General features: G+C 33.3%; 2 protein-coding genes across 2 annotated transcripts; both read left to right on the plus strand.

Moving 5' to 3' along the window:
• The first annotated feature begins 4,885 nt into the window (after window positions 1-4,885).
• On the plus strand, window positions 4,886-9,583 carry LOC107857076 (1,2-dihydroxy-3-keto-5-methylthiopentene dioxygenase 2). The gene is made up of 7 exons (NM_001324739.1): window positions 4,886-4,969; window positions 7,975-8,086; window positions 8,520-8,614; window positions 8,721-8,835; window positions 8,916-9,040; window positions 9,156-9,226; window positions 9,336-9,583. Exons 1-7 carry the CDS (start codon window positions 4,952-4,954, stop codon window positions 9,400-9,402), a joined length of 603 nt encoding a protein of 200 aa, NP_001311668.1. The 5' UTR covers window positions 4,886-4,951; the 3' UTR covers window positions 9,403-9,583.
• A 2,168-nt stretch (window positions 9,584-11,751) lies between these two features.
• Window positions 11,752-12,724, plus strand: LOC124896599. The gene is made up of 3 exons (XM_047408183.1): window positions 11,752-11,820; window positions 11,936-12,511; window positions 12,554-12,724. Exons 1-3 carry the CDS (start codon window positions 11,752-11,754, stop codon window positions 12,722-12,724), a joined length of 816 nt encoding a protein of 271 aa, XP_047264139.1.
• The last annotated feature ends 9,897 nt before the right edge of the window (window positions 12,725-22,621 follow it).

Consider the following 22,621-nt stretch of genomic DNA (forward strand, 5'->3'; position numbering starts at 1 on the left):
TATTGAATAACAACTCCATATTTATATCTTTCAACTTTTATTTTTTTTCTCTTTTTAATTTTACTTTGATTTTTATTTTTTTATTTTCTCTTTTTATTTTTAATTTATTCAACAACCCTTACTTTTTTCCTTTTTTCCTCTCAATTTTTTTTTTATATATTATTTTAATTTTTAATTTTTTCTTTCCTCTTTTTTTTTGTTCTTTTTAGTTTTTTCTCAACCCTTACTTTTTTCTTTACACCTCTCAACGTCTACTTTTATAAAAAAAAAAAAAAAGACTTTTTTTATATTTCTTTGATTTTTATTTTTTTATTTCTAATTTTTTCTCAACTTTTATTTTTATTTAATCTTTTTTTATCAACCTTTATTTTAATCCTATTCTTTCTCAACTTCTATATTTTCTTTGATTTTTTTTAATATTTTTCTTCATTTTCTTTTTTTTTCCGCAATTTTTATTATTTCTGTTCTTTTGTTCGATTTCTTCTATTCAAATTACATCTCATGAAAAAAAATTGACACTATCACATTATAAAGGCAAGACTTATGACTTTCGAACTACAAGCTACGTTTCATGGGTAAAAGTTGACACTACTACATTGTAGATACAAGACTTACGACTTTCAAACAACAAGTTATGTTTCATGGGTAAGAGTTGACACTACCACATTGTATTTTGATTTATGAGATGTTTTATAACTCTTATCTTAGAGATAAGACTTAGCTCAGGGACTTTTAAACAACAAATTATGCCCCACAAGCAAGAGTTGACTCTACCACATTCTGTTTTCATTTATGAGATGTTCTACAACTATTGCCTTAAAGGCAAGACTTAACTCAAGAACTTTCAAACTACAAATTATGCTCCACGGGCAAGAGTTAACTCTACCACGTTATGTTTTCATTTATGAGATGTTCTACAACTATTGCCTTAGAGGCAAGACTTGGCTCGAGGACTTTCAAACTACAAATTATGCCCCACGGACAAGAGTTAACTCTACCATGTTATGTTTTCATTTATGAGATGTTCTACAACTATTGTCTTAGTGGCAAGACTTAACTCAAAGATTTTGCCACAAAAACATAATTTGACTCTACCACATTATGTTTTCATTTATGAGATGTTCTACAACTATTGACTTAGAGACAAGACTTAGTCAAGGACTTTCAAACAACAAATTATGCCCCACGGGCAAGAGTTAACTCTATCACGTTATGTTTTCATTTATGAGATGTTCTACAACTATTGCCTTAGAGGCAAGACTTAACTCAAAGATTTTTAAACTACAAATTAAGCCCCACGTATAAGAGTTAACTCTACCACGTTATGTTTTCATTTATGAGATATTCTACAACTATTGCCTCAGAGGCAAGACTTAGCTCAATGACTTTCAAACTATAAATTATGCCCCACGGGCAAGAGTTGACTTTAACACGTTATGTTTTCATTTGTGAGATGTTCTACAACTATTGTCTTAGAGGCAAGACTTAGCTCAATGACTTTCAAACAACAAATTATGTCTCACGGGCAAGAGTTGACTTTACAACGTTATGTTTTCATTTATGAGATATTTTACAACTATTGCCTTAGAGGCAAGACTTAGCTCAAGGATTTTTAAACAATAAATTATGCCCCACGGGCAAGAGTTAACTCTACCACATTATGTTTTTATTTATAAGATGTTCTACAACTATTGCCTTAGAGGCAAGACTTGGCTCAAGGACTTTCAAACAACAAATTATGCCCTACGGGCAAGAGTTAACTCTACCACGTTATATTTTCATTTATGAGATGTTCTACAACTATTGCCTTAGAGGCAAAACTTAGTTCAAGGACTTTCAAACAACAAATTATGCCCACGAGCAAAAGTTGACTCTACCATATTATATTTTCATTTACGAGATGCTCTACAACTATTGCCTTAGAGGCAAGACTTAGCTCAAGGACTTTCAAACAACAAATTATGTTCCACGGGCAAGAGTTGACTCTACCACGTTATGTTTTCATGCCCTTAAATATGCTTTGATGTCACAAAAAGAAGATCCCTTTGCGGATTATTCATTTTTTTATTTATTAGCAAAATAAAATAGAAGTTAAGAAAAAAGAAAAGCGATCAAACAAAATTGAGAAATAAAAAAAAGATTAAAAAAAAAAGGCATTAAAAAATAAAGATTAAGAAAAAAGCGAAGAATTAAAAAAATTGATAAAAATAAAAATGAGAGGAAAAAAAAAACTTTGAGAAAAATTAGGGGAAAAAAAAGAGAAATGATAAAAATAAAAAATAAAAGTTGAGACAAATGACTTAAAAAAAAATATAAAATGACAAAATAGATAATGTTTGAGAAAAAAAAAGAGAAAAAAATAAAGGTTGAGACAAATGAATTAAAACATGGAAATAAAATTAAAGAAAAAAATAAAAAAAGTGAAAATAATAAAAATAAAAATAGAATTTAAGAGACAAATGAGCATGAAAAGTTAAAAAATATTTGAGGTGTAGATGACAAAATTGTATTTGTACTATACTAAAAAAGGAAGAAATAGATAATGCTTGATAAAAAAAGAAAAAATAGGAAAAAATAAAGGTTGAGACAAATAAATATAAAATTAAAGAAAAAAATAAAAAATAGAACATGAGAGACAAATGAATATGGAAAGTTTAAAAATATTTGAGGTGTAGAAGAGGGTATTTGAGAAAAATTTGAAAAAAAAAAGAGAAATAACAAAAATAAAAAATAAAGGTTAAAGACAAATGAATTAAAAAAAATTAAAAAAAAAATGAAGAAATAGATAATGCTTGAGAAAAAAATAAAGTTGAGACAAATGAATTAAAACATGAGAATAAAATTAAAGAAAAAAATTTAAAAAGTGAAAATAATAAAAAATAAAATTTAAGAGACAAATGAGTATGAAAAATTTAAAAATATATTTGAGGTGTAGAAGAATAAAATTATACTTGTACAACACTTAAAAAGGTAGGAAGGCTAGTTTTCAAAGAATGTTTGTATTGGGGTTTAAAATCTAAAGCCACCTACATTTGGGCCTATGACATGTAATTTTCCCGATTGTTATTGGATGTGTTACGTAATGAATGAGCTTATTGGGCTATGTTGAAGATTTGAAGTAAAAGTTATCAAATTAAATAAGTTACAATTGCATGAAAAGTAACAAACTCAATGTTTAATTAACTATTACAACATAATGTAATAATGCATAGCTTTATAATGAAATTGTCATCTACTATATGTAAATGGGAAATTTTGGTAGATCGGCACGAGAATCATTCAGTTAAAATAGAATTATACAATTGTAATGCAATTTTCTAAAAATAACTTGTGTGATTATTTGTAAATTTTATGTAACTTTGACCGGGGGGTGGGGGTGGGGGGGGGTGTTGGTGTTATTGACTAATGAAGATTTTATTAATTAAATTTGGTTGAGATCTTGAAAACATTTCATTAATTATTAGTGTCCTAATACATGATGATGATAACAATAATATATCGAGTTATTCATAATTAGAGTTAGAAAAAAATAAGATGCTAGTAGATAAAAAAATTGTTTCGGATCGAATAAATTCTCAACTGGACATACAAAAAAGCTTAATACATCGACAATCCTTCAAATTTGTCAATAAATTTTATTTAGACATTCATTGTGCGGTTTGTTTCAATTGAACACTCAAACATATGATAAAAAATTTCTATTTAGATACTATCAATTCAAATTTTAAAAACTTTTATACAAATTCTCAAATGTATGTTACATAAGTATGAATTAACCAATTAAAATATATCACGCCCATTAGTCAAACAAATTAACCTCAATAAACTTTGTTTAGTGAAGTCTTATATGTATAAAAATATGCAAAGAAAATCTTAGTAATCTAATATACAATTAGATACATCTGGCATTGGATACTTGTGAGATTTCTTTCCCACCTACCATTCCACATCCCAAATGACGAAAACACCCTCACTTTCAACTAACCCCCAAAAGGTTGGAATTCAATTAACCTGGACATAAACTTTCTATGTTTCATTCTATCGGATTCATGTTGATTTGGTATAATGTATTTCTTAAAGAAAATTTTAACTAAACAAACTTTATTAATAATAATTTTTAAAATTTTAAATTTGACTTTTCTTATTTTATTTAATTATTATATTTAGGAAATCGAGGAAAAAAATAATATTTTAGATTCGTTCAATAATATTTATTTACTATTAACTTGACACACATCTTAAAAAATAATAATTAAGGATAAAATTTTATATCACTATGTTTAAATTGACTTATTTTTAAGTATATATATTTTTTAATTTCTAAGCACTTTTTTAATTTTTTAAAGTATTTGATAAAGACAAAAAGTAATTTTAAACACTTTAAGTTATACCTCAAAAAAAAAAAAAGACAAAAGTCAAAAGTAGATTATTACTTATTTTTTACTTTTGACTTTTACCATTTAAGTCATTTAAAAATTTTCATTCAGATATCTCTATATTACTTTTTAAATATAATAAATTTAACGCTTTGAAAAAGCTTATATAAATATTTCTATATTAATTTTTAAATATAGTAAATTTACCGCTTTTAAAAATGTATTGAGTAATAAAAAATATTTAATAATAAAATAATAGATTATTTATTAACTTTTTAAATTAATAAATATTATTATATATATATTTTTAATACAGTAAATAAGTATTATTAGATGAAGCGAGTAAAACTACATGTTTAGCACGGGTCAACTGAGGAACATATTTTTGTTTTGTAAACAGAAAGGTTAGTTTAGTCTTTTCACAAACCATACCTCCCTGTATAAAATTCATCAGAAAAACGTGAGACATATTTAAGGAGGGTTCTATTCTTAATTTTCCTCTGTGATTGTACCTTATAATTCACATTTTCAAGATTCTTTTCCAGCTCTGAAATTTTCAAAAAATAGCAGAAAAAATGGGTTCCATCGCTAAGGTATGTAATTTTACTATTTTGCAATCTTTTTCCTGAATTTTCATTCATTTTTCTAACTACTCCTTTGATTTTCTTGATTTTTTTGGTGTTTTTTTGGGTTCTTTATGTTGTTTATGGTGCTTTAAAAGTTTAGATTCTTTTTTTCCTGGGAAATACTTTGATCTGCTACTGAATTGTATTTTTTTTTTTGATTTTTTTGGGTGTCCGTGGATTTTTGATGCCTATTTATGATGTTTTATTGAAGTTTTGATGCTATTTATGATGTTTTGTTGAATTTCCAATTTTTTCCCTGCGAAAAAATTATTTAGAGAAGTATGATTGATTGGTAGCTTGATTTTGATTGTGTGGGGTTTAAATTTTGTAGCTTGATTGATACGCATAAATACAAACATTTGTTAATATTTGTTTTTGTTTAATGAATACACATAAAGATAAGAGATTCCGCTACTAGGATTTTTTTTTTTTTTTTTTAATATCCGTGGTGTCCGGGCCAGCTTCCGTGGCCTTGACTAATTCAAGGTTATATCTGCCACCTCGACCAATTTTGTTGACCAAGGCTAGGAGAGATGGAAAGAAATTATATATTATTTTTGTATGGAATTTGAACTTGAGATGTCATGATTCTCTATCCAGACCACTAGGTCGTTTCGTACCCTTGGGTGCTTGATTTTATTTTCCTTCTTTCTTATATCCTTAATCTTGATTTCGGATTATGTAAAGGGTTCGATCAATTATGTTTTCTATTTGAATTTTCTAGCTTGATTGATACACCCAACTTACCAACAACAAACTTACCTAGTGTAGTTGCCTGTGAGGTCTCGGGAGGGTAGAGTGGACGCAGACCTTTCTCCTGTAGACCCTCAGCTCAAGGATCTATTTTGTTTATTGGTACATATAAAGCTAGGGATTTTGCACTTATTTTTTAGGGGGTGGGGGGTTACAAATGTTAAAGGCATTTCCTTTTTTTGTCATTTTATGAATTGTTTACCCCGCGGGAAAGAGCGTCTAGTTTGCTGGGACACATATTGTGCGTATGGAGAGACATAGACGATGTTGTTGTTCGGGAAGGGGGTGTCTCCCATGGATCAAATCTGGAGTTGACGCAACTCATGGAGATTTGTTTAATTGCTTAAAATAAACAGTGTGGCTATTGGAAAGTTGAAACCTACTCTGTTATCTATTCTACTGTAAAATAAACAATCTTGACTGTAGGAAAGTTGAAAACTACTCTATTATCTATTTTATTGTAAAAATAAACTTTCTTGAGTATAGGAAAGTTGAAAACTACTTTATTATCTAATTTATAGAAAAATGAACAATATTGACTATTGGAAAGTTGAAACTATTCTATTTTCTATTTTATTGTTCTAGATAGATAATGAATAAAGGCTTTTGATTGACGGGGATAGATGAACAGAGCTAAATTAGATGTACTTTCATGAAGAAGAATCTAAAGTAAAATAGATCAATTTATGAGCGAGATGGATCTAATAAGATGTGGGTACAAAGAAAATTAATACCAGACTGAGTTGTTTTTCAAAATATAGGGATTTACACCGATATCTGTAATATCCGTAAAGACACATTAGTGCATCATGGGGACATTGACTAATTTCTTAAAACATTATCTATTTCCGGATTGACTTTATTGAGTTTGATGCAAACTGCTTTACAGAATATAGACTACTTTTATGGTGAAAACTGCCTTGCTTAAAGCTGAACCATCAAAGTAAAATGCCACATTAGACACAAATAAGATATAAGTTCTGGACAAAAGGGGGTCTGAATTTATGGTTGTAGGAGGGTCGTAGACCATTATTGGCTTGTTATGGTCCTATTGATGCCTGTGTTGTGCTTGATCATTTGGTTGTTGCCGTGGGTGAAGCTACGGTTTTGTAAAATGATCATTTTTCCAGTCCATACATTGAATGTGAATTTATTGAACTCAAACCGAGGCACAAAATACTAAGAAGCCCCACGGCTTAGTTCATGTGGCAAAGGTTGTCAACAGTGTGGATTATGTCACAAGTTTGAGCCCTATGCCATGCGAACTAAGCATGGTATGTAAGTGGGAAAATGTAGAGGGACGAGCCCATTATCCCTGAGTTTTGAAGGTTGCAGTTGGTCCCAAGGGCAGGCCCCATAACACCACTACCCTCCCCTCTCTTCGAGGCATGAATATGAGGTCTCATATCAACTGGAGACTCAAAACTGCAATCAGATGGCCTTTCAGAGTAAAAGCCTTGGCTACATTATGATGGCGAATAACTTCAAATGAACTTTCTGATAGTTTATTACTTCGCCTTTTATTTGATGTCATCTTTGCTCCACTTTATATTTTGGATTAGTCACAAGAAGCATACACGAAGTATAATTTGAGGCGTCTTTCAAGATGAGAAACCTTGAAGAACCTGAAAGCCCGTCTCATATGAAACTGGCTGTGAGCTTTAATAGATCACGTACACAGAGTCTGGAGGACACGATAATTACTTAGCTGAGAAGAAGGAACTGGTTGTGGTTCTGCATTTATTCAAATAGAGTTAGCTCCCCGAGTCTTGCCTGGATGAACTTGTAATACTTTTTAGCATAGGCACCAAAAAGGAAAAACAAAATGCATCAAGCATTTTTAGGCAATCTTATTTTAAATGGAGAACGAGGATGAGTTGAGGTTTACGCTACCCAAATTTTGTTTCCTTGCCTCTTTTTTATGGGTTTTGGTTACGGTTAAGCCCGCTTAACTATATACTTTTAATTTTACCATGTTACTATCAATACATATGGTTATACCTTTTGGGCTTTTTGTTTAACATGTTATCACTGTATATGGTTTGGTTACTTTGTTGGAGTTACTTGGTCCCGTACATACGCAAAGAGAAGAATGATGTTAATGTGTGTTTGAATGAATCTTTATAAATAAAAACAAAGTATACTTTACCATCAAATTGGTGAGTTGAGAATGAAATGGGGAATTATTCACAGGCTATTTTGTTTTTTAATTCCGGCAGGATCCAAGAGAGGACGTCATACAGGCATGGTACATGGATGACAGCGATGAGGACCAGAGGCTTCCTCATCACCGTGAGCCAAAGGAATTTGTGTCTCTTGAAAAGCTTGCTGGTAAAGATCAGGCTAAGAATAATATCTATATCAAAAATAAATCGTTACTTTTAGGGCAGTTTGTCTTCCCTCAGTAGTTCCCAATAAGTTTTGGGATTCTCTGAATACGGATATCACATTTGTAAATTCTTGAAACAGGATAATTATTTTTCAGTTAGTACTGCTAGACTAATTTTTTGTTAACTCTCTTGGTATTTTGGGGTTAGAAACTGAATAGGTGAAAAGATTTTATGTTGCTATTGGTGGATGAGGATCCCACATTGACACGATGTATTATCATTTGTCCAAAATCTAGTTGTGTCCTTAATCATACGATGAACAAGGAACAAAATAATGAACCAACCCTGATTGTAGGTTAAATCTTACAAGCTTATTTCTGGATTTGGCCTGCTTTCTTATATTCCCTGCTTAATTACTGTCTGACATTTTTCAGAGCTTGGAGTGATCAGCTGGAAGCTTGATGCTGACAATTATGAGACTGATGAGGAGTTGAAGAAAATTCGGGCTGATCGTGGATACTCGTACATGGTATGTTTACCAAGACCATTCATCAGTGATGTGGATAGAAGTTGGTCTCTCTTTTATTTTTATTTTGGGAAATACTGAATCATAAAGGGTTTACAATTTACTTCAGGATTTCTGTGAGGTTTGCCCTGAGAAACTACCAAACTATGATGAGAAAATCAAGAATTTTTTTGAAGAACACCTGCACACCGACGAGGAGATCCGTTACTGTGTTGCAGGAAGTGGTAAGCAGTTTACTGATTAGATTTTGCTATATTACCTGCCAACTATACTGCTGTTGCTAAATATGTACTTCTGGGTGTAGGTTATTTTGATGTCAGGGATCGGGATGAGAAATGGATTCGTGTCTGGGTAAAGAAGGGTGGAATGATTGTTCTGCCTGCTGGAATTTATCACCGCTTCACGCTTGATTCGAGCAATTACATTAAGGTACTTCATAAGACCATGCATGATGAACATGCATAGTTAACGTCCTAAGGGCATTGCCATGTTCTTTTCGTTGCTGACTCCCCATGTTTTTTGGCTCTTACGCTTGATTCTGTAGGCAATGAGGCTCTTTGTTGGTGATCCAGTTTGGACTCCATACAATCGTCCACATGACCATCTGCCTGCAAGGTCTATTTCTAAACTCTCTCTCGCTATACAATCCGGTCCTTGTTTTAGTTGGATAATAAGCATAAGCAATCTTTGGGCGTGAAAGCTAATGTACATTTTTTACATGCAGGAAAGAATATGTTGAGACGTTTGTCCACGCAGATGGCGCTGGTCGTGCTGTTAATGCTGCTGCTTAAATTTACTATAGGCGAAGAACTTGAAATCTTTGTAGACTGTAATAAATATTTATCATATGGTTGTTTTGCTGTCCTTGATGTGTGTACTCAGCTTGTTGAATGTTGTATCCTAGCACTAAATAAATCACCCTTATGGGAGATTAAATGCTTTATGCAAGTGGAGTCCATTATGTGATTTTAAGCACTTGTTCTTGTCAATTGGTCCAGTATTTCCTGATTCTGGTTGTAATTTAGCCGCAATGTTTTTTTGTTGGTTGTACACTTATATTGTCCTTTTTCAGAATCCTCCTTCGCAAGGTCCAGGTACCATTAGCCCCCCACCCCCCACTCCCCACAACCCAAACAAAAAAACCCAACCACCGCCAACGACGAACCCTAGGGAGGAAAGTGTGTTATGTCTTACCTCTGCCTTTTTGTTTTTTCAACTTCGTGGTAATGAAACGTAGTCAGGGGTGCCTAAGGTAAGGCTAAGAGGAGGAGGCCGTGAAAGCCCAAGGCGCAGGAAGTTGACCAAAGGACACTGGATAATATTAAGAAGAGTGGAGGTACTCAAAAAGCTTTGGCATTATTGGAGGCTTCATCTTCGTGTGTTGAGGAATGGACAGCTCTGAAACCCCAATTGGAAGTAGCAGATGGAAGCTTAGTGGAAGCTCTTGGAAAGGTCCATCCACCGATTCAGTCTATTGTTGTGACCTCGATGGCAAACCCTCAGTTGGTCAACAATAGAGCCACTATTTCTGGTCCCAAACAATTGACTGACAGTAAAGTGGGAGGAAGAACCCAGGCTGTACCGGAGACGGTGAGGAATGGAATAGGGGTTTCGGCTCAGAGAAAGCTGAATCTTAGCCAACCAGTTGAGGGAAAAAACTGGAATACCCTATTTAATGGTACCAAACTTGTTGTGAGAGGTATGCCGCTTAGCTATGTTGAACCTGTGATCAAAGATGGGGAGACAGTGGTTGCCCTAATCAAAAAACGACATAGAAATGGACACTCTCAAGTGGAAACCAGTTGTTTTACTGTATGTGGTAGGAGAATCTCCAAGTATTGGAGCCGTGGAGAGGTTTATTGCAAGCAACTAAAATTTTATGGCAAAACCCAAAGTATACTATCACAATGATGGATACTTTGTGGTTAAGCTCAATTCCAGGGAAGATAGGGATCAAGTGTTGTACTCAGGGTCTTACACTATGGGAAGTAGACCTGTTATCCTCAAAGTATGGGCAACAAATTTGATTTCAATAAAGAAATACTCCAAACAATACTCCTTTGGGTTCAATAACCTAAATTTACCTTTGAATTGCTGGAGCATGGATGCCTTGAGCAGAATTGGGAGTGGTTTGGGTGTTCCTTTGTATGCTGATGTGTGTACTACTCAGGTTGAGAGAATATCTTATGCTAGGTTACTTGTGGTGATGGATGTTACTAAACCGTTACCTCATCATATTATTAGGTTCATGGATCCTAATGGTAGAGTTTTTGAGCAAGGGGTGGAATATGATTGGAAACCTGAATATTGTTTAAAGTGACTAGATTGGACATTCGTGTCCTGTACCTAAACCACCAGCGGGTAGGAAAGTTGATAATATAGGCCAACAAGAAAATATAATGGCAGAAATACCAACTAAAGGGCAAAATAATATGGAGCACCGGCCAACTAAAGGCATGCTCTGCAGAAACACTGGTTGAGGAAGACGGAGGGTGTTAAGAGTAGGCATGATGAACTACCACCTAAAGTGGTGCTGCCTGCTGCTACAGTAAAGGTAAAGGAGAAGGTAGATATAACTTTGTCATACAAAGATAATATTATGATTTCTACTACTAACGCTTTTCAAGTTTTAGGGACATTTGGTATATCTCTACCTGGCACTAGTGAGGTTCAAAGGCAAGAAGGTAATGGCGAGGTAGTTGAATAGGTTTTACAGTCTTTACCCTGCAGCTGATCACCCGGAATATACGCGGACTGAATAAGGGCTATAAGCAAAATGAGCTCAGGGTGTTTTTGAAGACAAATAAAGTTGCGTTGTTAGCTGTGTTAGAACATAAACTTAAAGAGCAAAAATTCAAAGCATCATCCCAAAGATAACTAGAGGGTGAAAATGGTGTCACAATCTGGCTTACAGTAATAAAGAAAGAATTTTGGTTATGTGGGATCCTAATTTGGTGGACTATCACATACTTAGCACTTCTGAATAGTGTATTTATGGCGAAATAACCTTGCATAGAATGGGATGGAATTTTCAGCTTTTCCTTATCTATAAATTCCATACTACTATTAATAGGACATGACTTTGGCAAGAGCTTCGACATAAACATTCAAATCTTCAAGGGCCCCTGGTTAGGTTAGCCATGGAAAATTTTAACACCATATTGACTGATAAAGATAGACAGAATGGTAGCACAGTGCACGCCGAGGAGGTAAGGGACTTTAATGATTTCATTTTAGACACCAGCATGACTACTCTAAAAGCGATTGGAAGATGATTTACTTGAAGCAATGGTCATGTATTCAACAGAATTGATTGTTCTCCAGGGAATGGGGAATTCACCTCTCAGCATCAAATTAGCAAATGACACACCTAGGGGGGCTAGACCTTTTCGATTTCTCAATTATCTAGCACAACATAGAAGTACCATTGAGGGTGCTTGGATAATGAATACCAGTGGAACAACTATAAGGCAACTGTGGTTTCGGCTAAAGCATATCAAGGAGGGATTGAAAGCACTGAATTGTCAAGAGTTTAAACAAGTGTTTGAAAAGATTACAAAGTGTAAAGAGCAGTTGGCCAATATACAAGTACAAAAAAGAGATCTTCATCAATACAAGACTCTCTTCCAACAAGAAAAAGAACTTAAATCCAACCTTGAGACATGGACTAACATAAAAGAGAGCATACTAAAACAGAAGTCTAGGGTTCAGTGGCTTATACTTGGTGATTCTAATAGTGCTTATTTTTTTGCAAGTATAAGGAGAAGGATTAGTCAGAATACCATAATCAGCTTAGTTAATGAGCAAGGTGCTGCTATTCAGTTCTCAGATGGTATTGTTCAGGAGGTCACTCACTTTTATAAGGAATTGTTGGGTACAACTGTTATACAGATGCCTGCAGTAAATTTCCTAGTTATAAAGGACTGGCAACAACAATAACAGTTGATAGCACCAGTTACTCGAAATGAGGTGATCATGGCTCTTAAGGGTATTGATGACGCAAAAGCACCAGGATGTGATGGATATAATGTTATGTTCTTCAAGGAAGCTTGGCCAGTGATTGGTGAGGATGTAATTACAGCTGTTCTTGAATTTTTAAGACTGGAAAAATGATCCAGGATATCAATTGCACCACGATTACTCTTATTCCAAAAGTTTCAAATGCTTCAAGAGTTGGTGAGTTGAGACTAATCTTTTGTTGTATAATTCTTTACAAGCTGATTTCTAAGATCATCATTGGGAGGATGCATCCCATTATAGCTTGTCTAGTTGATAGTTCTCAATCAGCATTTGTGTTCGGTAGAAATATCACAGACTATATCATAATGAGCCATGAATTGTTGAAAGATTATGGAAGAAAATAAATGTCACCTAGATGTATGTTGAAGGTAGATATGAGGAAAGCCAAGAAGGGCCTACGACAAGGAGATCCTATGTCGCCATATCTTTTTGTCTTAGCTATGGAATGTCATACAAGGTTGTTGAAGGCCCTCACAAGAAATCCTGATTTCAATATCCACCCAAAGTGTGAAAAGTTGAAGATTATCCAACTTAGATTTGCTGATGACCTATTGCTTTTTTATAGGGGTGATCCAGGTTCAGTGCAATTACTCTATGAATGCTTTCTTAGATTCTCACATGCCTGGGGATTAACTGCTAACACTGAGAAAAGTTCTATCTATTTTGAGGGTGTGTTTCAAGCTGATCAATGTGATATCCTTCATCAGTTAGGATTTATCAAAGGCAAGCTTCCTTTTAAATATCTTGGGATTCCTCTCAGCATCAAAAGAACTACTGTTCTTCAATATAAGTCTTTACTAAACAAGATACTTGACAAAATCATATCCTAGACTTTAAAGTTTCTATGTTATGCCGATAGGTTGCAATTAATTAAAACTGTGCTTTTATCCGTCCAAGTATTTTGATCCCAAATATTTGTGCTACCCATGAAAGTTATTCAGACAATTGAGTTCCTTTGTAGAAGGTTTCTATGGATGGGAGAAGCTAAAGTGTCCAAACGAGCTCTTATAGCATGGAAAACTTTATGTTGGCCTAAGTCTGCTGGGGGCTTAAATATCCCAAATATCTATTATTGGAATAAGGCTGTTATATCTAAATTATTATGGAACTTGTGTCGGAAGAAAGATACCCTTTGGATTCAATGCGTTCAACAACAACAACAAACCCAGTGTATTCCCACAAAATGAGGTTGGGGAGGGTAAGATGTACGCAAATCATACCGCTACTTTCGAAGAAGTAGAGAGGCTGTTTCCGATAAACCCCGGCTCAAGTTAAAGAATAGTAACAAGTGGATGAATGACATAATAAAATCAGGAATAAGAAATAGTAAATTGGAAATCAGAGAAATACGAAATACGCGAAAAAAAAATAGGGACTAAAACATAAGACATACGACCCCACCTAGTCGTACCATACAAACACAAACCAAGGACACCTATGTACAAGCCTCGGATTACTAACCCGGCTACGCCATAACACCCCGGACTGCAAGCTACAATCCACACACTCCCATTAGCCTTCTACCCTTATTCGTAACCTTCACACCTTCCTATCTAGGGTCATATCCTCAAGTCAGTTGGAGCTGTCATATCTAATCACCTCCCTTCAGTATTTCTTCGGCCTGCCTCTGCTCCTCCTGAAACCATCCATAGTTAGCCTCTCATACCTCCAAACTGAGGCATCTGCGCCCCTCCTCATCACTTGGATTCAATGTGTTCATAGTTATTATATCAAAGGAAAGGAAATTTGGGATGTGCAGATCCCTCAAATCTCGTGGATTATGAAGAAAGTTGCTGCAGGTGGTTACTCCTCTGTAGAGGTTACTCAACTGAAATCATTCTTTATAGAGAAGATCTACCAAAAGATGAGGGGTGACTTCTCGAAAATGGCTGGCTTGAAGGAAACTATTATGTAACAACACGAGGGCACTAAAGTGGTGCTTTATTCTCTATCTTGCTCTTAATTATAGGTTGCTTTCCAAAGATAGACTAGTCAGGTGAAAAACTATAGATGATTTGTTGTGTTCAGAAAATACACAGTTGTAGTGCTAAGTGTAGTAAAGTGAGGAATAGAATTATCCATAGATTGGCTGTGTGGTCTAGAACTAGTTGTATAGGTCCTTCGGAAGTTCAAGTTTGGAGTTGTCCAAACTTGATGCTTGATGCCTTATGCCTTGTAACCTACACTTGGTAATAAAATTCTTTATTTACCAAAAAAAAATATAAAATATAAAATGTACAAAATTTAAATTAGAAAAGAATAACTATCTATTTTTTATTAAAAGTATTTTAGAAAGTTTTATCAAATCTTCATATTAATAAATAAAGTTTTCATCATAATATTCAAGGTAATGCATTTTAAACAAATGACTAATATTTTATAAATCAAAATTAGTCGTTACTTTTATAAATAATGATATTACCATGTGAAATTAAATTATTAATGTCTTCTGAGAATATTATGTCTTTTGAGAATACTACATTAAAAGCATAGTAAGTAAGAATAAAAAAAATAACAAGGAAATATTGATAATATATTTGTTATGCTCACATATTTAAGGTCTCATATTAAAATTTAATTTTAGACTACTAATTTTATCGAAATGAACGTAGTCAAATGAATTGCAGTCCGCCCCATCTCCTCCCAAGAAACTTCATTATACCTTCATTAGACAAAACTTCGGTCTTGCAGCGCCCCTCGCATCTTTCTGCTTATTTTTATACATGAAATATTTATTTGATCAAACTTTAAGTATGATTAAATATATTTTAACTATAGAATGAATTGTTGATCAGTACCTAAATCTGATTTTATTTTAAATCTTTCTTTTTTCTTGACTACCTTACCTATAAACTATTGCTCTATAATATACGTATTCATTTAAATTGTGTATGTAACTCTCTGGTTTGGAGTGAGGAACTATACGCCCTCTCTTTCTCTCTACAACAATATACTTCTAATCAATTAAAATGAAAAATGTGCATTTCATAATTTTTCTTGAACTTGTCCTCTAAACTCACTTTAACACTTAAACTTAACTTTTGTTTATTTACCTCCTTAATATCTTTAAAGTATATTATTTTCGCCCTCAAAACTGAATACCACTTTCACAACGGAGAGTGTGTTACACTCGCCTACACATCAATGCCACATCATTGCCACATAAGAAGTTCAATTTTTTTTTAAAAAAAATTAATCCCCCACACTTTATTTTTATATATATATTTTTTAAAATAAAAAATATACATTTACTATTTTATATATATAAAAAAAAAGGCCCCCCCCCCCCCTTTTTCTTTCTTCTCCCCCCCCCCCCCCCACCCTGCCCTCTACCCTGCAACGCAGACCCCTCCCCCTCCCTTTCTATCTTCTTCAAACCACCCCACCCCTCCCCTCTCATTCATTTTCTATCTTCTTCAAACTTAAACATATTACCAATAATCATTAAGCAAACCCAATAAAATCAATTCAAAACATAATTAAAAGTCCCTTTTGATTTTAACACAAACCCAACAAAACAAATAGTTCAAAATATATCATACAACAAAAACATGGAAAGCAAAATCAGGATTGAATTTTTAAAACATAATTACAAGCTCTTTATGATTCCTTCTCAAACCACCAATTCAAGAAACAACAGTGCAATAGCATCACCACATTCCAATTCAAAACTCTTCATTCCAAAATATTCCGACAAAACTCACCAGAAAATGATTAAAACAAACCCAAAAAATATACGCACACTATTAACACCACCACCACCACCACCACCATCATTAACACGGCCGCTAATAACTTTTCTTCAATTTCAATTTTATTTCAAATTTTCAAATTCATGAAGATAACTTTTAATTTTAGAAATTCAATTTCATTCTTTTCTAATGATCTTAATTCAAGGGATTTAGGTGAGGTGAAGGATTTGGTAATTGAAGGAAAAGAAATTGGGGGTTTGAAGGGGAGGAGGTGGGGCTGGTGATGGAGAAATTGGTGGTTGAAGAAGAAGGGGGGCTGATGGTGGCGGGTTTGGAGAGTAAAAATTATGGTGGAGATGGAAATAGAAGAAGAATATGGGTATTATTGTTTTTTAAATTAAAAAATGTATTTTTTTTTTAAATTCACGTCAGCTTTAGGGGTGAAAGTAATATATTTTAAAGATGTTAAAAAGATAAATAAACAAAAATTAAATTTAAATGTTAAAGTAAATTTAAAGGACAAGTTCAGAAGAGAAGGTGTCTTTTCTCAATTTAAAATAGTGAAAGATCTTGGATGATGCTAGATATAGACAACAACTTTAGAACTATAAAGTGCAAACTCATTTTTATTTCTCGTTGGATTTTGTGGGATCTGCCGTTCTTCTACATTCATGTGGAACCACGATTAAAATATTACTACAGGACTTAGTTGTAAGTAGTCAGTAATAGTAGCAATATTATTTTTTCCAATCAATTAATCATCAACTTTTTAGCATTTCTTTCTCAATTCATAGATACTGCAACAGTGTAGTTCTTTTTTATTTTGCTTGGTCTAATCTTGATACTATTTGCCAGTATTAAGTACCACTTTACTAGTACTTCCGAGTTATATTGTTGTGATACCAATATAACTTGATAAAACCATATGGCCATCTTTGTTTTTGGCCTCCAAAGATGTCATCAAAAGTAAAGATGGTCATTTAGTTCGTATAATAACTAAAGAGAAAAGACATTTTTTTCTTCCCAAATTTGTCGTCACAATTCACTTTATCACTTAAACTTAATTTTCATTTATTTACCCCCCTTAACATCTTTAAAGTGAATTATTTTCACCCCTTAAAACTGAATACCACTCTCACGACGGAGAGTGCGCTACACACGCACCACGTCATTGCCAAATCAGTGCTACATCAGTGCCATGTCATTTGCCACGTAAGAATTTTTTTTTTTTTTTTAATAATCCCACACACTAACTTTTTATATATTTTATATATACTATTTATATATATATATATATATATATATTTATATATTTATAAGAGTATATTTTTTATAAAAAAATATATTTTATATAAATAAAATAGACCCCATCCCCCTTCCTTCTTCTTCTTCACAACCCCGACCCCCTTCGTTCTTTCACAGTCCCTACCCCACCCCACCCACCCCAATTCCTTCTACTTCTTCATTAGACAGCAGCCCCCGTCCCCTCCCCTTTCTCCTACTTCTTCTTTTTCTTCATATAAAAACACCACTTTTTCTATTTCTTTCACCATTACCACAAGTTTTTTCAATGAATTTTTTTCTTCATCAAATACAAAATTAACTTGAATTAGCTTGAGCAAATTCATCAATGAACGAAATACAAGTACATGATCACAAAAACACATCAATACACAAAATCTCAAATCCAAATTCTTTCACATTAACCAAAACCCAAAATTTCAAAACTCCTAAATTTTCAATTTCTTACTCAAAAATGTCTACAGAAATGACATAAACAGTCCGAAATTCGAAAATGGCATAGATGATATTCTCATGACATGAAATTCTTGGCCAAGAATCAAACTTGTTCATCAATCTTGAACCCTTTTTGATTGCCGAAAAATAAAATTTTGGATTAATTAGAACTTGATAGGAAGGGAATTACGAAGAAACGGGGTGAGGTACGAAGAAGATGAAGAAATGGAGTGTTGGGGGTGGGGTGGGGGTGAGAAAGGGGAGTGATGAAGAAGATGAAAATGTCTTCTTTAGAAGATATTTTTCTTTTAATGTTATATATATATATATAATAATATTAATAATAATAAAAATAGCAATAAAGTGGTCTTTTTTAAAAAAAATAAAAATTCATTCGCCTTTTTTTTTTTTGCCACGTTAGCTATAGGGGGGAATTTAATTCATTTAAAAGTTGTTAAGGGGGTAAATAAATGAAAGTTAAGTTTAAGTGCTAAAGTGAGTTGTGACGATAAGTTCAGATTGAAAAAAATATCTTTTCTCATAACTAAACGTCATATACACCAATAAAGAACTTTAAAGTTTAAGTAACTTCTATTAAATTATCTTGCCAAACATGACCTATTCTTTTCGATTATCAGACTTTTTTAATGACTTTTCTTCGCGTTGGTATGCAAAGCAAGGACATAATGATTGTGTAAATCTTTGATCAGACAGTTTTTCTAATTCATCGATGCAACTTTACAAATTATCATATAAATAATAAATCAATATCTATACAATAGCCACGTGAAACAAAAAATTTTAATTTTTACTCACAATATTTTAACCTTTTTTATAGTAAAATTCAAGTTCAAAGGCAACACGATTAGCTTCTAATTGTAATTTTAAATATATATATATTTTTAACTTCAGTAGAGTATTCTCATCTAAATGCCCAACAAATAAACAATTGTAACATTAATGACATTTTGGCACTAACAGCCTGTTTGGATGGTGGTTTCCTGTGGTATGGTATGGTATGGTTACTATGAGAAACATGTTTGTTTTCATGGTTTTCTAAAACTGGTGGTTTGATATGTTATTATTCCATGGTTTGATAACCATGGAATGAAGCAATTTATTGAACCACTAAATTGGTGGTGTGCCATGGTTTTCATTTTTCTTTTCCAACTATACCCTTATATAATTTTCTTTAGTCCTATTTTATCCTTATCAACAAAATTCATGCTAAGACTACGCATTTGTTAACAAGATCGAAGATTGCAAGACTTCCTGTTAGCAATATAAAAATTCAACGAGTGAGAAAAATGATCATAGTTATTTAGTAATAGTAGTTTTTAATGCCAATAAAAACTCAATTTGATAAAAAAAAAATTGAAAATTGAAATGGAGGGAAGCAGAGTGAATGCACAAAAAGCATATACATGGGAAGTGATTTTTTAAACTCTAAGATCCATACATGTATACCAATTGTTTTATTGATTAGGAAGTACTTCCCGATTGCATTAGTTTGCGTTCGTCAAATCTTTGTTTAGCAAATACCCTTGTGAATTTGGTGTCTTAAAAGGATCATCGGATAGCTGTGAGAAGCATCAAGAAAGAAAGGACAACTGGTTACGCTAGCACTGATATGGATAAAAGAGTTGATATCTCAAATGTATTACAATTAGAGGCATTTTAGTAAATTTACCTGTTATCATACCGTACCATACCATCAAACCAAGCAAAAAATCTATTATTAAACCGCAGTGAACGATACAGTCCATCCAAACATGATACTGTACCATACCATACTATACCATACCATATTACACCATACCATACATTATGAAACCATGGCAAACCACCATCCAAACAGGTTGTAAGTAAAGGACCAGCTAAATCACTAAGCTCCCGGTTTTTCACAATTCGAGTGGAATATTTTCTTTCCTTCCTCTCCTCCGCTTCGAAAACTTTGTTTTAAAAATATATTCACATGGCAAAAGTGCATAACTTAAATGAAAATAGTAACAAATATAATCTTCCTAATAGAAAATAGAAAATATTGACTTCTTTAGAAAAACAAACTTATTTAAGTTCGTAATGCTAAATCTTTCATATTTCTAATTGATTTTATATCACTTTCTTTATCTCAATTTAAGTGCCACTTTTTATTTTCCAAAAGTCAAATAGTTTAATTTTAATAGTAAATTTATATATATATATATATATATATATACATATATACATACATACATACATAATATTGTGGACCCATGTATTGATAATGGTGTTGTCTACTAGGCTCAAGTTGAACTGATGCGGGTCCATTGTAATAGTCAAAATGTCATTTTATACTTTTTTAATGTGTGGTTATTAAAAACACACACACCAGAACACTCGAGAACAAGCATTGTAAAAATATCTTCTTTACCAAAGTAAAGAAATTTTTTCTTTCTTTATTTCAATGGTTTTATCCCAGTTATCTGATTCGATCTACGATTAAATAGAGTTAACATGGTATCAGAGCGGGTATTATGGATATCCTGGAATTTCTCTATCTTTCGGAGAAATTTTCACCGAAGTTGTGGTTGTCGGACTTTTATATACATTTGTTTGAAGAATCTACACCTATAAAGGATCTGCTATGATTTTTACCCAAGGCCTTGCTTCTTCAGGTTACGAAGACGGGTGGTAAATCATTTTGTACTCAATTTCCTATTTGGATTCTTTGATTTTGAAAATTTTAAGGTATTTGTGAAAGATTTGGGTATTTTGAATAAAATTTCTGTTTATTAGCTGCTGTAATTTCTAGTTACTGGTTGTTGCTTGTTGGGAGTACTCTATTTTGTTGCTTTTTTTGAAGGAAAATTTCTTTTACTACTTTAATTGCTAGCACATTCATGGCTACAACATCTAACAGTAGTACTCAGGGATTTGAAGAATACACCATCCTTGTTAATCATACCTTTTACGTTCATCCTTCCGATAGCGGGAGGAACTCGTTTAGTTTCACCTCATTTGATAAACGGTTTTTTTCCTTTGGAATAAGAATATGCTTACAACATTGTCAGCCAAAAATAAATTGAGGCTAATTACGGGGAGAGATCCTAAACCAACTCTCAATTCCCCTTTGTTTCCATTCTACGAGAGGTGCAATGATATGGTTATTGCTTGGATATAACCACGTCTCTCTCTATTGAAATAACGACTAGTGTGATGTGTTTTGACATTACTAAAGATATTTGGACTGACATAAATGAACGATTTAGCCAATCAAATGGTACCAAATAAAGAGAAATCAGTATGATATCCCAAGGTTCTTCCAGCATTGCCTCATATTTCACCAAGTTACGCAACCTTTGGGATGAGCTCAGTACATCCTATGTAAGTCCAGTTTGTACTTGTGGTGCTCTCCCAAAGTTCATGGAAGAACCGAAATTGTTTCGATTTTTAAGTAGACTATATGAATCCTACTCCACTTGTAAAAACAATATCCTTTTGATACCCACACTTCCATCCTTTAGTAAGTCTTAAACTTAGATCAGATATGATCCTGCCCAATGTCCTTCTAGTTCCTTTTTATCATTTCAACCACATTTCCATCTCTAAATTGATAACGCAATTTGATTATGATGTATTTTTTTTACCAAAACTAATTTCATTTTATAGGGCCATTCTCTGAAGAAGCAATTGAAATCTAGTAGAGCTTCACATGGGTTGTACTTCTTGAATTCAATGGATTTCACTCCTCTTCTATTTTTGTTCCTGTTTTTAATTTCGTTCTCAATAATTTTGCTAGTTTTATTTCCTCAGATCATTGTAATATTTCACATTGTGATGCTGCTCATAGTTCACATTGTACACCTTGTAACTATTTCACTCGCATCAATAAAATAGACTTGTTCTGACCTCAAAGACTTGGACACATACCTTTTAATAGAATAAGTATCTTTTTCTTATCTAGTCAAATTTCAGCTAAGTAGTCCTTTATATATGATATTTTTCCAAGAGCCAGACAACAACATTCATTCTTCTACACCTTTTCAACTTATCCACATTAATATATGGGGACCTTATAATACTCAAACATATAATGGTTTTAGGGAATACTGTAAGACCCCGCAAAATTCTCTCATAGAATGAGACTTATGGCGTGTCAAGTGAGGCGTGATTACGGCTCTAAAAGATTGAGAAGTGACTTTCTAGGTGAGTATCGTGTTAACCATATAGAATTTCCCTAATTTCGATTTTTTATCACATGGAAAATTTAATAAGCTTTCCGTCAATATAAGATTCGCCCAAATCCGATACCCGGGTAAGGAGTTATGACTAATTTAAGTCCTAGTCGTAAAACGTCATTTTAGTGCTTGGCGCATCGCGGAGAGGGTCTATTTGACAATTGTCAAATTCCAGTGGAACTCTGCGATAGTGGCGCATCGCGGAGGACCCCAATTTCCCAATAGTCAATTTCCAGTGGCCTAGCGCGATTGTGACGCGTCGCGCTGAAGTTCCAGGTCCCAAACAGTGGGACAACGCGATGGCTCCGCATCGCGGTGACTCCCAGATTCCCATTTGTCAA

Source organism: Capsicum annuum, chromosome 3 (genome assembly GCF_002878395.1).
Source record: "Capsicum annuum cultivar UCD-10X-F1 chromosome 3, UCD10Xv1.1, whole genome shotgun sequence".
NCBI lineage: Eukaryota > Viridiplantae > Streptophyta > Magnoliopsida > Solanales > Solanaceae > Capsicum > Capsicum annuum.

Excerpts from the sequence above, each read along its gene's own strand:
- LOC107857076 (NM_001324739.1), top strand. Across the intron at positions 8,087-8,519 it reads GTCTCTTGAAAAGCTTGCTG|AGCTTGGAGTGATCAGCTGG; the intron begins GTAAAGATCAGG and ends GACATTTTTCAG. Across the intron at positions 9,227-9,335 it reads CATGACCATCTGCCTGCAAG|GAAAGAATATGTTGAGACGT; the intron begins GTCTATTTCTAA and ends TTTTACATGCAG.
- LOC124896599 (XM_047408183.1), top strand. The coding sequence starts at position 11,752 with ATGGAAAATTTTAACACCATATTGACTGATAAAGATAGACAGAATGGT. Across the intron at positions 11,821-11,935 it reads GCACAGTGCACGCCGAGGAG|GGAATGGGGAATTCACCTCT; the intron begins GTAAGGGACTTT and ends ATTGTTCTCCAG. Across the intron at positions 12,512-12,553 it reads CTGTTATACAGATGCCTGCA|TTGATAGCACCAGTTACTCG; the intron begins GTAAATTTCCTA and ends CAACAATAACAG.